General features: G+C 25.1%; 1 protein-coding gene across 1 annotated transcript in view; it reads right to left on the reverse strand.

Moving 5' to 3' along the window:
* Positions 1-15208, reverse strand: part of LOC117180130 (heat shock factor 2-binding protein-like) — a 22904-nt gene extending 7696 nt beyond the window's left edge. The window contains exons 1-5 of the mRNA XM_033372473.1: positions 15062-15208; positions 8953-9115; positions 8711-8829; positions 8542-8646; positions 2716-2978 (exon numbers count right to left, since the gene is read on the reverse strand). Coding sequence (XP_033228364.1) covers positions 2716-2978; positions 8542-8646; positions 8711-8829; positions 8953-9115; positions 15062-15085 — 674 coding nt within the window. The 5' untranslated portion in view covers positions 15086-15208. The remainder of the gene's footprint in view (positions 1-2715; positions 2979-8541; positions 8647-8710; positions 8830-8952; positions 9116-15061) is intronic.
* Positions 15209-15826: the final 618 nt, after the last annotated feature.

A 15826-nucleotide genomic window follows, 5' to 3' on the forward strand; every position in this document is an offset into this window, starting at 1 on the left:
ATATATCTAGTCGGGAGTGGTGCTGACTGAAAACAGATGATTTGGAGCGATTCGCGCGGCATCTGTTGGTCATTCTAAGGACTTATTGAACTACCCTCGTACATGGGCTATAATGATTATTCTGCAGCATACCAACTTTTTGTGGGATTCTAATTAATGGAGGAATCTCGAATTGCATCACCAAGTCCACAATAATTAAAATGCATTGCTTTTGTCCCAATAGTTAAGGTACATTACACTCTAATTAAGGACAATTTTTTTAAACGAGAATGCAATAATTTTTTTAAATTGTTTCCTTTTATTTCAAGAAAAAGAGAGGGTGAAATTAATTTTGTTGAAGTGATTTAAAATAATTAAGTAAATTCATAAGTCACGCTTCCTCCAAATTCTCGACCATAGAGGTTTATAAAAAAAATTTTAACAGAATAGTTCAACTAGGTAGTTCAATTTTCAATACAAAAACGTGAATTTCTAACTGTATAGTAAACTTTCAACTAAAAAGATGGATTTTTCCACAGAAACGATTAATGGTCTATCAAAAGGACGAATTTTTTTATAAAGTATATCAATTTTTCACATATATTTTAAATTTTTAAAAAGAAAAGGTGAATTATCTAAAGAAAAGTTGAAATGTCAACCCAAAAATTGATTTTTTCAGCATAAAAGTATATTTTCTTCCAAATGGTTGAATTACATAAAAATAGCTTCATTTGTAATCAAATATTTGAATTTTTAACAAAAACCCCAAATGAAAAAGTTATATGTAATTTATATATAGTGAAGAAAAAACTGATATTTTCAAATTCTGCTTTGACAATTTTTGAAATCTTGAGATATTTTTCAAAATCTTTTTAAAGAATTCTTTTACATTAATTTCTCGAAATAAAAAATTATTTTAATTTTACCCAGAAACCTAAATTTTGTTTCGTTATCGTGAAACCTTACAAAATTCTTCAAAAAATTTCACAAGTTTTAATTATTTTTTAATCATTTCAAAAATTATGAGCATCACTTAAACCTACTCAAATTTGTTGTAAAATTATATAATATGGAAAAATTGTAAAATTTTGCTTTGACATCTTTTACACTCTTTTTACAAATTTTAGAAAATAATTTGTAATGTCTTGTAATCTTTTTTAATTTCCTCTTAGAAATCATTAAAAAACAATCATTCAAAATTTCCCTATGAATCTTAAGAACATTTTTTGCATTCTCTTGACATCCTGCAAGATTCAGTTATAACATAAGAATGTTTTAAATCCTGAAAAATTAAAAAAATGGTCTTTCATATTCTTTTTCCACACATTTTGAAATCTTTCAAACTTTAATTTATGTTTAAAAAAAACCTAAACCATTTAAAATTTCCCCAGAAATCTTGGAAAAAAATTAATCTTGTCAAATCTTTCATATTTATTAAAAAGCTTCTATGTTTTTTGAATTTTTTAAAATAAGTTTTTGCCCATAATTTAATTGTTTTATCACTTTAAAAATGTAAGAAGATTAAAAAATTTAGTGTTGTAGCTAAATGTTAAGAACAGAATTATATCCAATTATTAAACAATCATTTACAATTTAAACTTTTTCTTCTATTAATAATGTTTAGAAAGATTTAGAAATAAATCTTATGATGAAGTAAAATTATTTATTTTGAAATTTTTATATACAAACGTGACGTTACAGCACATTCATAAATTAAAATTTTTTGCGTAATCAGACACCAACCTCCTTCGACCCTTTTTAATGTCATTTAATCGGTGAACACTCCCTTATCTCCTCGACTATATTTGTTGGACGTATGTAATATGAAATATTTCATAATAATATTTTTTTAATAATGATATAATGTATTAATATAATAATTTAAAAAGTAATATTAAAAACGAAAACAGGCTTCAATTAGCATATTAAAAAAAAAATAATTAGAAAGAGGAAATTTCCTTACGTAATTGTAATGATTAAAATTATTAAAAGAATTTTAAAAATGTGTTTTTTAATCAGTCGATTCATACAAAAAAATTCTTTTCAGTTACATATTTGTTATTCAAAATGTTTACAACATTCTTCTTTTACAGTTGCAAACTTCATTAAAAGATCTTTCATACATTAATTTTGTGGATATTTTTTAGTTTTGTACGTTTTTAGATTATTCATTGATGTCAACTCATTCATTTTATTCTTCGAATAATGTTTTTAAAAAATGAATTTATATTTTCATCACCTCTACAATTATCCATGTTGTTCATCATTATGCTTGCATATTACTATCAGAATATGTTACACAATCAATTTATTAATTAGTGATTGGTTGCAATTAATTGCAACAAAATTTGATTCTTTATATTGTTTAGTTGCTTGATCATCATAAAACCTATTAGATTTTTAACAAAAATCTCTACAACAAACACAGTCATCATTGTAATTTAATTTCTAGAATTATATTTTTTTTCTTAACTGCTCTCTGGATTAATTATATCACCAAAAATGTGATTTTGGATTTTGTTTAGCAATAAAACACTGAAGAGGACTCTCACATGAGTCAAAACTTCTGATTTAAAAATACAGTTTTTAATTATTTGACCATTACCCTTACCACCATGAATTTAATTATAATGTTAAGTGTGAATTTTAATAGTTGAATTTTATGTTTGAATTAATATTTTTAATTGTATTAAATAAATCTTATATTCTAATTTTAAAATAAAATAAAAATGTAACCTCCACAAAGGATATTTTGGAGGCGTTGGGAAATAGGAAAAATATTCAACAAAGTTTCGGATAAGATCTTCTCCAGTAGCTCTTGTTACAATAAATTGCCTTCCTTCAGGAATTGCAGTTACATTTGCAGTAATTCCTAATAAACTCATTACGAACTGGCATTCATCACTATCGATTGGAAGATCTTCTTCTCCGTAGGTTTTTATAAATGAGGAAAAGGTGCCATTCACTGCTCCCAGAAATTCATCAAATTTGCTGTGAAGCTGGAATTATAAACAAAAAATGTAGGGCTGTCGTCCCTGAATCGATTTTTTTTTGTATCTTTCAGTCATATTTAATTCCAGAAAGTTTGCTGGTGTCAAGTTTTCAAGAAAAAAAAAGTAAAACCTATTTGTTCTTATTTTAAAGATAAGCCTCATTATAATCAACAATGATTATATGTTGCAAAATATTTACTCGAAACGAATTTTTTAAAATTTATTTTTAAAGTTACACTTTTTCTATTTTGAAATTTTTTGAGTCTTTAAAACACAAATTACCGCGTAACTTGGTTTTAATCTAATTAACTGAAACTCTTTTTTACATTCTGATAATTTATGATTGAGAAAGTATGAGAATTGTCCGAAATTTAACACCACAATTTTCCAACGGATCTTTCGAGACCCCCTAAATCCGAAAATCAGGTTTTTACGATGGCGTCTGTCGGTCTGTCTGTCGGGTTTGTTGGACAAACAATTTATCCCAATGACTTTTTTTGATAAAAAAGAAAATTTTTAGAGTTATAGCATTTTCAATATTTTTTTAATCAACCGAAATTCAAAATTTTAGGCCAAACAACGCACGATATGAAAAAATGTCAAGAGAAGAAAAACATTGCTTTTTAACATCCCTACAACACTATCACAACATATTTTTGGATTTTCTTGGAGAATCGAAAATTCAAATTTTGATTGCACAAAAAATAATAAAAAATTAAATTTTGTGGTCAAGCAGTGCACGATACGAAAAAGGGCGAATTAACAAAAATTGTTATCCCAAAAAGAATCTACAATTTCGTTAAGAATCACTTCGTGATAGGGTGCGTACTTTTTGCTTTATTCGTGAAAAGTAACATTCAAAATTAAAAAAAATACATAAAAAATTTGTGGAAAAACGGCGAAAGTTACGAAAAAAAAATATTTGACAAAACCAAATGCAAAGAATAAATATCCGAGCGCCAAACGCGAGGTGTAATTATGTCCGAGTGAAGCGAGCCTTGCGCATATCGCGTAATGAGGAAGTCCCCGCGAGGCGGGCAGATTTTTTATTGTAAAAAGCCTCGGAGAATGTAAATTTTGAGGTTCAATTTGATTTCAGCAGTTTCTGTATGATTATTTATCATGTTTAAAAAAATGTTGATTTTTTTTAAACTTGAGTCCCAAAATATGCCTACCCTGCTTTTCTTCATGCTTCTGTGTTTTATCAAAATTTCTTTTTAGATAAGTTAGATAGTTAAACCTCTTATCTTCTAATTTCTCTTTGACTATTTTAAAATAAACTTTTTAAATGTTTTTATTACAGCTTTTATTAGTGGACAGTATCATATAGAACGACAAAAAAAATCTTCGATTCAAGTTTTTTTCACATTTTTAACAAAATTCTAAATTAAACCAAATTTTTTTAACTTCTACACTAGCAAAACTACATATAAAATATATTTTTCATGATTTGGTAATAAATAGGCAACTTTTATCATTTTTAATTCCAAAAACCGAACAGAAGATATTAAGGAACAACTGAAACATTTCGAGAAATAACATTTGCGAAAAAACATTTGAAATAAAATACCCGAAATCATAAAAGATACGACACTGTGAAACTTCCGGCGCCAGAAAACTTCCGAATCTAAACAATTGAGAAATCGTTAAATAATACAATATAAAATAATATTAAATATTTGTATTTGATATAAATTTTGTCTGATTACACTTAATATTGATTTATTATTAAAACCATTTTTAATTGTGCAGATTCGGGAATCTTATCATTCGAAAATTTAATGTCGGGAATTATTTATTTTATGGAATTATCGAATTCAGTAATATAGCATATTCATAGTATGTACTGAAAATATATCAAATCAATTATGTATCCAAAACAAATAATTAAACAATTAATTTTGCAATAGAAAGATTAAAAAACTTATTTTCATGAACAAAAGAAAAAAATTTAAATTACATCGTAAAAAATTAGATCTTAAACAAGCATTTCATTATGAAAAAAAATATTTGAAAAAATATATGTAAAGCACATAGATTTTATGATTTTTTAAATTAAAAGGACCTTTTCAGGCGTTAAATAAGGAAGTTCGTATAAAAAAATTAGGGTAGGTATTTTTTTGAAAGCGAGTTGTTAAAAAATCAAAAATGTTAGTTTAAAAACATGAGCAGTAAGCATGAAGGAGATATTAGATTCAGTTGGAAGCTTAAAGCGCTTCGAAGGTGTCTCGGTTTCGCTTGATCCACTATACGTTTAAAAGGGTGAATCTTTTAATCTAATATTTTTACCACACCATCTAAATGCAATTATACCGGTTTGGACAGAGATATTTTTCCGGAAAATATTCTTGTTCTTTTTTTGTAATTGAAAATGGAGTGCTTTTTGCGCCTGAAACCAACAACACACTGACTTCTTTGTACGCCGGACTGCCGTTATTGCCGGTTTCAGGTGTAAAAACACTCCATTTTCAATTACGGTATAATTTCCTTTAGATTATGTGGTAAAAATATCACGTTCGACAATTCATCCTTTTAGACGTATAATGGATGTAGCAAAATCGAGACTTGTTTGAAGCGCCTTAATCCTGTTTGGTCACAATGGGAAAAAATACTTTACGGTTTTCTATGGGTGAGTATTTAGAATCTTATTAGACTGTTTCTGGCATCTACCGGAACAAATTTTTCGCAAAAATTCTAATTTTTTTAACAATTTTGATTAACTTAAAAAAGCATGTTTTTAACCGGTTGAAGCTTGTTATTAGATGAGTTAGGTATGCCTTTGGATTTTACAAGACATTTGGGTCAAATATTATAATTACGGGAAATATTTAAAAATGGCCTGGGATCATTTGGCCCTGGTGTAACCAATGTGTCATTATTCAAAAAAAGAAAATTCCACTTTTTGTATAATATTCAACGAGAGTGAGGTAATACATCATTATTGTTAACACGCATAATGGTTTTCACAACTTATTATTATTTTTAATAATATTCATTTTAATCATTCTATACAATTGCAGTTTTTTCTGAAATTTATAACTATTTGTCTACTATTCACCCAGGCTCAGTTAATAATTCATTTAATTTAGCAAAAATAATTATTTAAATAAGTTATTATTGTTTATAACTGTCTTCTTCTTTATTAATGATATAAATTTGCGGTTTCTTCTGAAATGTTTAACTTTTTACCCACTTTTTACTTAGTAAAGTAATAAATAATGCAGGTTAACAAAGATAGTTGCTTAAACGATTTGTAACTATCTTTTCTTAGATAAGTGCTAAAAAGTTGCGGTTTTTCTGAACTTTTAAACTTTTTGTTAACTTTTCACATAGTGAGGTAATAATTAATGCAAGCTGACAAATATGCTTATTTAATTAATTGCTTATTGTTTATACCTATATTTTCTTAAAGTAAAACCAGAAAGGTGCTTTTTTTCTGAAATATTTAGTTTTGCTTGGACTTTTTAGTTATGAATAAATAATAAGTGATCCTCAATAAGAATATTTTTTTAATAGCATTGTATTGTTTGAAGTAAATTATTTTTACCCTTTTCCCACTGTTTAGATAATTTTATTTAATCAAAAACCCTATCTTACACGAGAGACAAAAACAAAGAATGGATTAATGAGAATTAGGTAGGGGAACTAGATCTGTAAATTACTTGTAAAAGTTTTATTTTAAATTATAACAAGAAGTGTATTGCTAAGCGTAAAAGAAAAATTTGGAATTGATCATATTTTAATATCACCCACCCTTCAGAAAAATGTATTCACGAAAAAGAAAAAGATTGTTTAAGATATAATTCCCTCTGATATTTATTTATCATTTATTCATAACTAAAAAGGCAAAGCAAAGTTAAACATTTCAGAAAAACTGCAACTTTCTAACACTTATCTAAGTGAAGATAGTTATAAACAATAATAAACTGTTTAAACAACTATTTTTATTAATTAGGATTAATTATTACCTCACTAAGTGATAAGTGGACAAAAATGTTAAAACTTCAGAAAGAAAACGCAAATATCTTGCATTAATATAGAGGAAGGTAGTTATTAAAAATCATACTTTGTTTAAACAATTATTTTTGCTCATCTGTAATAATTATAAAGACGCTCCAAGTGAAAAATTATAGACAAACAGTTTTAAAAAATCAGAAAAAACCACAACTTTCTACCATTAAGCAAAGAGAATATTATGAGCAATAATAATAAATTGTTAAAACCATTTTTTAAATTGAATTAATAATTACCTCACTCTAATTAAAAAAATGGACAAAAAATTTCAAAGATGCAGAAAAAACGCAACTACGTGGTGTTAATAGAAAAAGAGAGCTGTAAACAATAATAATTTGTTTTAACCATTATTTTTGCTCTAATAAATTAAATATTCACTCGCTCCAAGTGAAAAGTGGTCAAAATTTAAAAAAAAACTGAAATTTCGAGCATTGTTTAAAAATAATATTATTAACATTAATAATAAACTGTTTAAACAATTATTTGTGTTAACATTGATTTGCAATAGTTCACTCTAATTGGAAATCCTACAAAAAGTGAAAATTGTTAAAAAAACCGCGTCTTTCTATCTCTATTCTAAGAGAAAATTGCTAAAAACAATAATAAATAGTTTTAAAAATTTATCTAAACATCTAATTATCAGTATAAACTAGTATTTTATGTATTGTAAGCAATTTACATTTTTTTAACTGCAGAAATATAATATATAGCGCAAAAACTCACAAAACCCATTTTTTCACTTATTGGGGTTTTTTGGGACCCTATAAAACAGACTTATTGGGCTGATATGTAAAAAGTAATATTTTATTCGTATTCTATGGCTATTTGTGAAGACAAATTTTGAGTTTCAACTCATTTCAGATAATATTGATTATTTTGAATAAAATAGTCAAAAACATCTTTTTTATAAAGGGAAATGCGTGGTAAACTTTTTGGGACTTGCGCCACCTCTACATTTTTTTTCAAAAAAATAGTTTTTTGTGAATACGAACAAACTTGTGTGTGATATGCATGAAAATTCGAAAACAACATTTTTCGATGCATTCTTGGATCAGTCTCATATTATAATAAAGTGTGACCCTGAAGGGTTCAAATTTGGATTCTCCAAGGTTTTCTACAATGAAAAAAGGAGTTTCAGTTAATTATATTAAAATCGAGGAAAACCGATACTCGTTGGTGAATTAGGGCAATTCGTGTTTTAGAGACTCAAAAAGTGTCCAAAATAAAAAAAGTGAGATGACTTAAAAAAAAAGTTTTTGAAGTGTAATATTTAATATTCTATATTTTCTCTGCTAAAAAAAGAAGTAGTCAAAATTTAAAAAAAATCGATGATGTAAAGGTATGGTCTGTGTGAGTCCAGCGTGAAATCCAATAGGTTCTTTTAAAAAAATAGTTGAACGTTAATTTTTTATCTGTATTTTTACAACATTTTATTATTAAATTTAACAAATCGATAAACATTTAAATAATTAAATTAGTTGGAGTTATAAACAAATTTGGTAGAAATTTGACAAATTCTTAGCCTTAAACATGTATAAAAGGATTAAGAAGATACCTTCGAAATCCAAATATCTATAACCCTGGGAACATTTGAAGCGTGCCATAAAAGGTTGCCCAAAATTGCCCCTAAACTTGTACTAAATTTGCTGTGATCTAACAACTGTAAAAAAAGAATTACTTTAAAATTCATCATTTTCATTCAATTTGGAAATTAGGTCGTTTACTTGTTCTTGCAAAATCAATTTTTCTTCTTCCGCCTGTAGCAGTTTTTTTCTTTGGATCTCTAATTGATGCTGAAGATCTGATAGTTCCTCATGTACTCTTAACAATGCGTCAGAGCCCACTGCAAAGTTTTCGTTACAAATTTATAAAAATAGAATGATTATTTTTTAAAGAAATTCAACTACTGCCATTTCAAACCATTTTTTCTGGTTTTTAATTGATTACAAATATTATTTTAACTTACTCTTCTTTATTTTTACAACTGGCTCCTCTAAAATACAAATATTTTTGCTTGAACTTCTATTTAATTTATGGGGGAAAGTCTGTTTCCAATCAGATTCTGAATGAGTATGCGTCAATTTTTCAAAATCTTTTTTGGTTTTACACGTGTTTATTTTTGACCCATGCTAAAAAAAATGGATAACAACAATCTTTTAAATATTACAATTATTGTTTCGGAATATTTACCAAAAAATGATCTATCAGTTAAAAAATAAATAAAAAATGTTAAGAAGATTTTTTCACTAAACAAGCTGACCGCAAAACTTTATTTTCAAAATTCAAAATTATTTAGGGATCTGGATAGGGAACACATGGTAGGGGATGTTAGATAACATTTTCACCGATCATGCCGATCAACATTCTAATATATAATATATAATATAACTATATATATAATATATATTATTTAATATATAATATATAATATAACTAATATTCTTTTTAATTAAAAATAATTTGTTTGATAAGGCTTCAACCAAATTGAGGTTAAATTCAGAATGTATCAATTTAATTGTCAAAAAATCTAAAAATTAAAAAAATCCATTGATTTCACTAAGATCGCAGTGAATTTAAGAAATTTAAGGAAAATTGAGACAAATTGGATTAAATTCATAAAAATCGAATGAATTGAAAACACTTTAAAAAAATGTATTGAATTTAGTAAGTTTAAAATAAGTTTTTAAAAATTCAAGGAAATTAAAAATTATTTGAGAAAATGCCTACGAATTCAAGGTGAATTTAAAAGGCTTCAAGATAAATCAAACAAACTAGCTGTGAATTCAATTTCGGGTGTTCCCACTTTGTTTCTCTTCGCAATTGTACGGTGCTATTTTGATAATCACCTTGCTTTCTCGTTATGATTAATTAGTAAATAAATTTGCTTCCTCATCGAGGAAGTCAAAATAAAGTAAAAAAGAACATACAAAAAGATCAATAAAAATCTTGCGCATCAAGGAGCCTTTTCTATTATTGCATGATTTTTAAATTATGCAAATGACAACATTTTCACTATAAAAATCAATTTTCCAAATAGCAACAATAACCATGACTGCTGAATTTTAAATAAAAAAGATGAATTTTCAACTAAAATGGTGAATCTTTAACAAGGATAATTGATTTTTTTATCAAAAAGATTAATTTTCAACGAAGAAGATTAATTTCTACCAAAAAATACAAATGTACACCTAAAAAAGAACACTGTTCAACCAAAGAATACAAATGTTCAACTAAAAAAGATCATTGTTCAACCAAAAATTGAATAATTACCCTAAGAAAAAACAAGTTTTAATCATATAGTTCATATTTAACGAAATAAATAAATTATCAATTAAAATAATGAATTTTTAACAAAAGAGTTTAAATTTCAATTTTCTAATAAAAATGGACATTTAAATTTTCAGTTGAAGGAATTAATTCTCAACCAAACTGTTGCATTTTGAACTAAAATGATAAATGTTCAACCGGAAATTAAAATCACTGTAATGTTTGTGAGTCCTTTGAAAGTTTTAAAATCTCTTGAAAATATCTTCGAATCCTTATAATGTTCTAAAATCTTTAAAATTTTGGTGAATAAACACTTTAAAATCCATTAAAATATTATGAAAGCCTGTGAAATAAATTTAAAATTAATCTGATATTTCCTGAAATCCTCAAAACCTTTTGAAAGGTCTTATTGCAAATTCTTTGAAATATTTTGAAATACCGTAAAACTTGTTAAAGCTCTTGAAAATTCCCAGGAATTTTTAGAAATGCACGTAATTTGTGAAACTTGTTTGGAATCATTTCAAATTATTGATATATATTAAAAATAACCTACAATATTTCAAATTCTTTTTAATATTTTGATATCCCCCGGAATTTTTTAAATATCCTAAAATCTTCCAAAATCTTTTAAATCCTATGAAAGTCCTCAATTCTTGTCAAACAATTCTTTGAAATCCATTATCATATTGTAAAATCCCGTGAAATAAAAGTGAAAAATTTAATAAAATACTTTAAGAGCTTTTAAAATCCCTTTAAAAAATTGAAATCCTCATAAATCTAATAAAATCCATTGGAATCTTTAAAAAAAAAGGTTTAAAGCTTATATGTAGATCGTGTAAAGTCAATCTAAATAATCTTATTTGAAATTTCAACTGTAGTCTTTGCACTTTCTACATTAGTCGTCCGCTTCTTTAAGCAGCAAAAACTTATCTAACTAAATATTTTTTAGTTTCTTTGGTAGTGTGTTGACAATTTTAGATTTTCCTTTATTACGGACTTAAAAATATTTAAATCTATTGAAAATTCTTGGAATTTTTTTAAACCCTCAAAAATTCTTAATCCCTTGAAATCTTTTGAAATACCTTGAAAACTTTTAGAGGTTCTTAAAATTCCTTGGAAGTTTTAAAAATATCAAAAAGTTCTTTGGAATACCTTCAAATTATTAAAATCAATTAAAAATTCGTTGGAATCTATTAAAACCTCTCAAATATTTCAAATTATTTGAAGTATTACAAAATTCTTCGAAACTTTTTTAACTTCTTGTACCTTCCATGAAATTTTCAAAAATGTCATGAAATCCTTTGGAATTCTTTCAAATTATTAAAATGTATTAAAAATCCCTGCAATGTTTTAAAATACCCGAAAATATTTTAAACTCTTTCAAATTTGGTAAAATCCCTTAAAAAATTTTTAGGCTCTTGAAAATTTCTTGGAATATTTAAAAATATCCTGAAAGCTTAACAATCTTTCAAAGCTTCTTCAAATTTTTGAAATCTAATAACAATTTTTTGGAATCTTTTTAAAAAACCTTAAAATATTAAAAATTCTTTTAAATCATTTAGAAGTTTTTAAATTTCTTAAAAAAATCTTGAAATTTTTTAAAATACTATAAAATCTTTAAGATCATTTGAAATCTCTTTAAATTATTGAAATCTATTAAAAACCCTTTATATGATTTAAAGCCCTTTAAAATATTTCAAATCCTTAAAAATATTTTCAAATCATTTGAAACTTTTGAAATCTCTTGAAAATGTATTTGATTTTTTTTTATATTTTAAAATATTTAAAATCTTTCGAAATACATTCAATTAATTAGAATCTAATAAAAAAATCCAGAATCATTTGAAAATCTCTAAGATATTTCAAATCCTTTAAAATATTTTGAAACGCCTTTGAAGTTTTTAAACATCTTGAAACTTTCTAGGAATTTAAAAACAATATCCTTAAATATTGAAAATCCTTCAAATGGTGTAATAAATGATATATTTTTCAAACAGGAAAAGAAACTATTCAAAAAAATGTAATGCATTTATAAAATTGCTAATATTAAATACAATCTTTTTATAAAAATTTCAATAACATATTTCTTTTAACTCAATTAAAAGAAAATTTATAATATTAATAAGTAAGCTCTGCGTAAATGAATTTTTTTCAATTATAAAATATTTCAAATTCTTTCAAATCTTTCGAAAAATTTTTAATTTTTTGAAAATTGCTAGACATTTTTTAAAATACGCTAAAATATTTCAAATCCTTGGAATGCTTTTGAAACCTCTGAAACTTTTTAAAACTGTTGAAAATTCGTTTAAATTTTTAGAAAATACCATAACATTTTTGTAATCCTTCAAAAACTCCCTTTAGTTTATTGAAGTCTGATAACAAATTTTTGTAATTGTTTGAAAACCCATAAAATATTTCAAAATTTTTTTAGTCTTTTGAAATTACTTGGAACTTTTTTAGGTCCCGGAAAGATCCTTGTAATTTTTTTAAATACTATAAAATCCCTTCAAATTATAGAATTCTATTAAAAATTCTTTGATGTATTAAGAAACCCTAAAATAATTCAAATCCTTCAAAATCGTTTGAAAGTTTTTAAAGCTTTTGTAAATTCCTTGAATTTTTTTAAAATACCATAACATTTTTAAAATCCTTCGAAACTCTTTCAGTTTATTAAAGTCTGATACGAAATTTTTGTAATATTTTGAAAATCTCGAAGATATTTCAAATTCTTTAAAGTATTTTGAAGGTCTTGAAAGATCTTGAAAGATCTTGAAACTTTCTTGAAATTTTTAAAAATACCCTTAAATCATGAAAATCCTGCAAATCATAAAAATCTAATAAATGTTTTTGTGGTTGATTCTGAACCAATCTATTCAGATTATTACATTTTTTAAATAGGAAAAGAATCAATCCAAAAATATTTAATGCATTTATAAAATTGCTAATATTTAATACATTCTTTTTACAAAAATTTGAAAAGAAAGATTTCTTTCAACTAAATTAAAAGAAATCTTATAATATTAATAAATAAACCCTGTAGATTGAAACAAATCATGAGTTTAGTGCTCTATTAAAAAAATTGTATTTAAGATCGAAAAGAAATCTATTTTTTATCAATACGTTTTTTGTGCAAATGATTTTTTTTTAATTCTAAAATATTTCAAATTCTTTCCAAACTTTCGTAGCTTTTTAAATTTTTTGAAAATTTCTTGAAATTGTTTAAAAGACCTTAAAATATTTCAAAACCTTTAAAATCCCTTAAAACTTTTGAAAGCCCTGGAAAACTCCTTGAAAATTTTTAAAATATCATAAAATTTGTTAAATCCTTTAAAACTCCTTCAGTTTATTTAACTATGATAACAAATTTTTGTAATTTTTTGAAAACCCCAAAATATTTCAAATCCTTTAAAATCGTTTGAAAATGTTTAAAGCTCTTGAAAATTCCTTGATTTTTTTTAAAAGACCATACATTATTAAATCTTTCAAAACTCTTTCAGTTTATTCAAGTTTGATACCAAATTTTTATAATTGTTTGAAAATCCCTAAAATATTTCAATTCTTTTGAAATTCCTTGAAACTTTTTTAGGCTCTGGAAAATTCTTTGAAATTTTTAAAAATACGATAAAATCTCTTTTTAAACATACTAAAAATTTAAATATCCTTTAAAATTTCTTCAAATTATAAGGATCTAACAACAAATATTTGGAATTGAAAGAAAAACTAAAATATTTCAATTTTTTTCAAATCTTTCAAAATTTTTTGAAAATGTCGAACTTCTTGAAAATTTCTTGGAATCGTTAAAAATATCCTAAAGTCTCTGAAATATTTCAAATGATTAAAATCTATTAAAAATCTTTTTATTGTATTAAAATACCCTCAAATATTTCAAACCGTTTAAAATCTTTTGAAATCCCTTAAATTTTTTTAAAGCTCTTGAAAATCCCTTGACATTATTTAAATATCATAAAATCTTTAAACTCCTTTTGAAACTCTTCGAATCTTTTTAAATTCCTTGAAATGTTTGAAATATCTTGAAAATTTCTTGAAATTAAAAAAAAACTTAAAATTTGTAAATTTCCTTTAATTTATTAAAATCTAATTAAAAAATTCTGCAACCGTTAGAAGATCTGTAAAATAGTCTAAATCCTTTAAAGTCTTTCGAAATCTTTTGAAATTTTTTTAACTTCTTGAAAATTTCTTGAAATTTTAAAAAATATCCTAAAATCGTTTAAATATCTTCAAATTATTTAACTCTATAAAAAGTCATTGGGAAATTTTGTAAATACCCTAAAATATTTCAAATTCTTTAAAATCATTTAAAAGCCTTGGAAATTTTTTGAATCTTTTGAACATTTCTTTGAATTTCCAAAAATAAACGAAAATCTTTAAAATTCCTTCAATTTAATAAAATTTAATAATTAATTTTTTGATCTTTTTAAAATGAACTAAGGCTTTTCAAAAGAACTCAAGAAAATTCAGAAATTGTTACAGACCTGAATTCAGTAGTGACTAAAAAGTGATTTGGGAAAAAAGTGACTGTGTGGGAACCCTGATTATCTGCAGCCATCCCGTAAATAAAAAGTTATTCGACACCCCTTCAAACATTTTTGGAGAAACATACAAAAAAATTTTCAAAGTCCATCATTATCAAGCTAAACCACTCAAATTTCAAGAAGTTTTGATTGATATTATAAATAATTTTTCTTCGCAAAAAAGTTTATTTATAGGTTAACATGTGAAATCGATAGACTACATGAATTGCATAGGCTGTAAGCTGTAAATTAAAAATAGCTTTTCAAAATAATTACATTTTCCGGTTCGATCGTATCCATAGCGAAAGTGTAGTAATTGCCAAAGATTTTTCATAGAAGCTACAATCCTTCCATATATCACAAAAGGTCAATAAACGTGTGTCGTAAAATTATAACCATAAAAAAGATGTAATTAAAAATTCTTGTTCAATATTTATATAAAAAAAACTACTTTTTCAAAGTGTAAAATAATCAACATATATATATATATATTCATATATATATATATTCATAACCAAAAAAAATGAAAGTATTTTATATCTTTGAAGCTTTGAATTTAGACGAACTGTCAAATTGAAATACCATAGATGGCGCTGGGAAGTGACGCGATGCGTTCGTAAAGACATATAGGGGCGGGAAACAAAGAAACGATTCAATCAATAATTTGATCATAAAACAAAAAGATATCGGAACTGTAATTTATATTGATTTTTAATAATTAGTGATTTGTGTGTCACGTATTTCAATTTTAATAACTTTTGTTTGTGAATTTATGAAAAATTATACATTTTCTGTTTCTGACGCTAAGTCGTAGTGACCAATCAGAGCATTTCGTGTATCAGCATTGCCTTTTCATTGGACTTTAACCGTCGCATAGAGAAATCGACTTTTCAGAATTGGAACAATGTCTCACAGGGCTACCACTTTATTTTAAATTCTGTAACGAACTTTTTTTTTTAATTTTCCAAATTATTATATATCGGTCAATGTGCGTTAATAATAAATTTGAAAACTATTTTAATTCACAAAATTCCCTACAGT

This window comes from Belonocnema kinseyi, chromosome 9 (genome assembly GCF_010883055.1).
Source record: "Belonocnema kinseyi isolate 2016_QV_RU_SX_M_011 chromosome 9, B_treatae_v1, whole genome shotgun sequence".
Lineage (NCBI taxonomy): Eukaryota > Metazoa > Arthropoda > Insecta > Hymenoptera > Cynipidae > Belonocnema > Belonocnema kinseyi.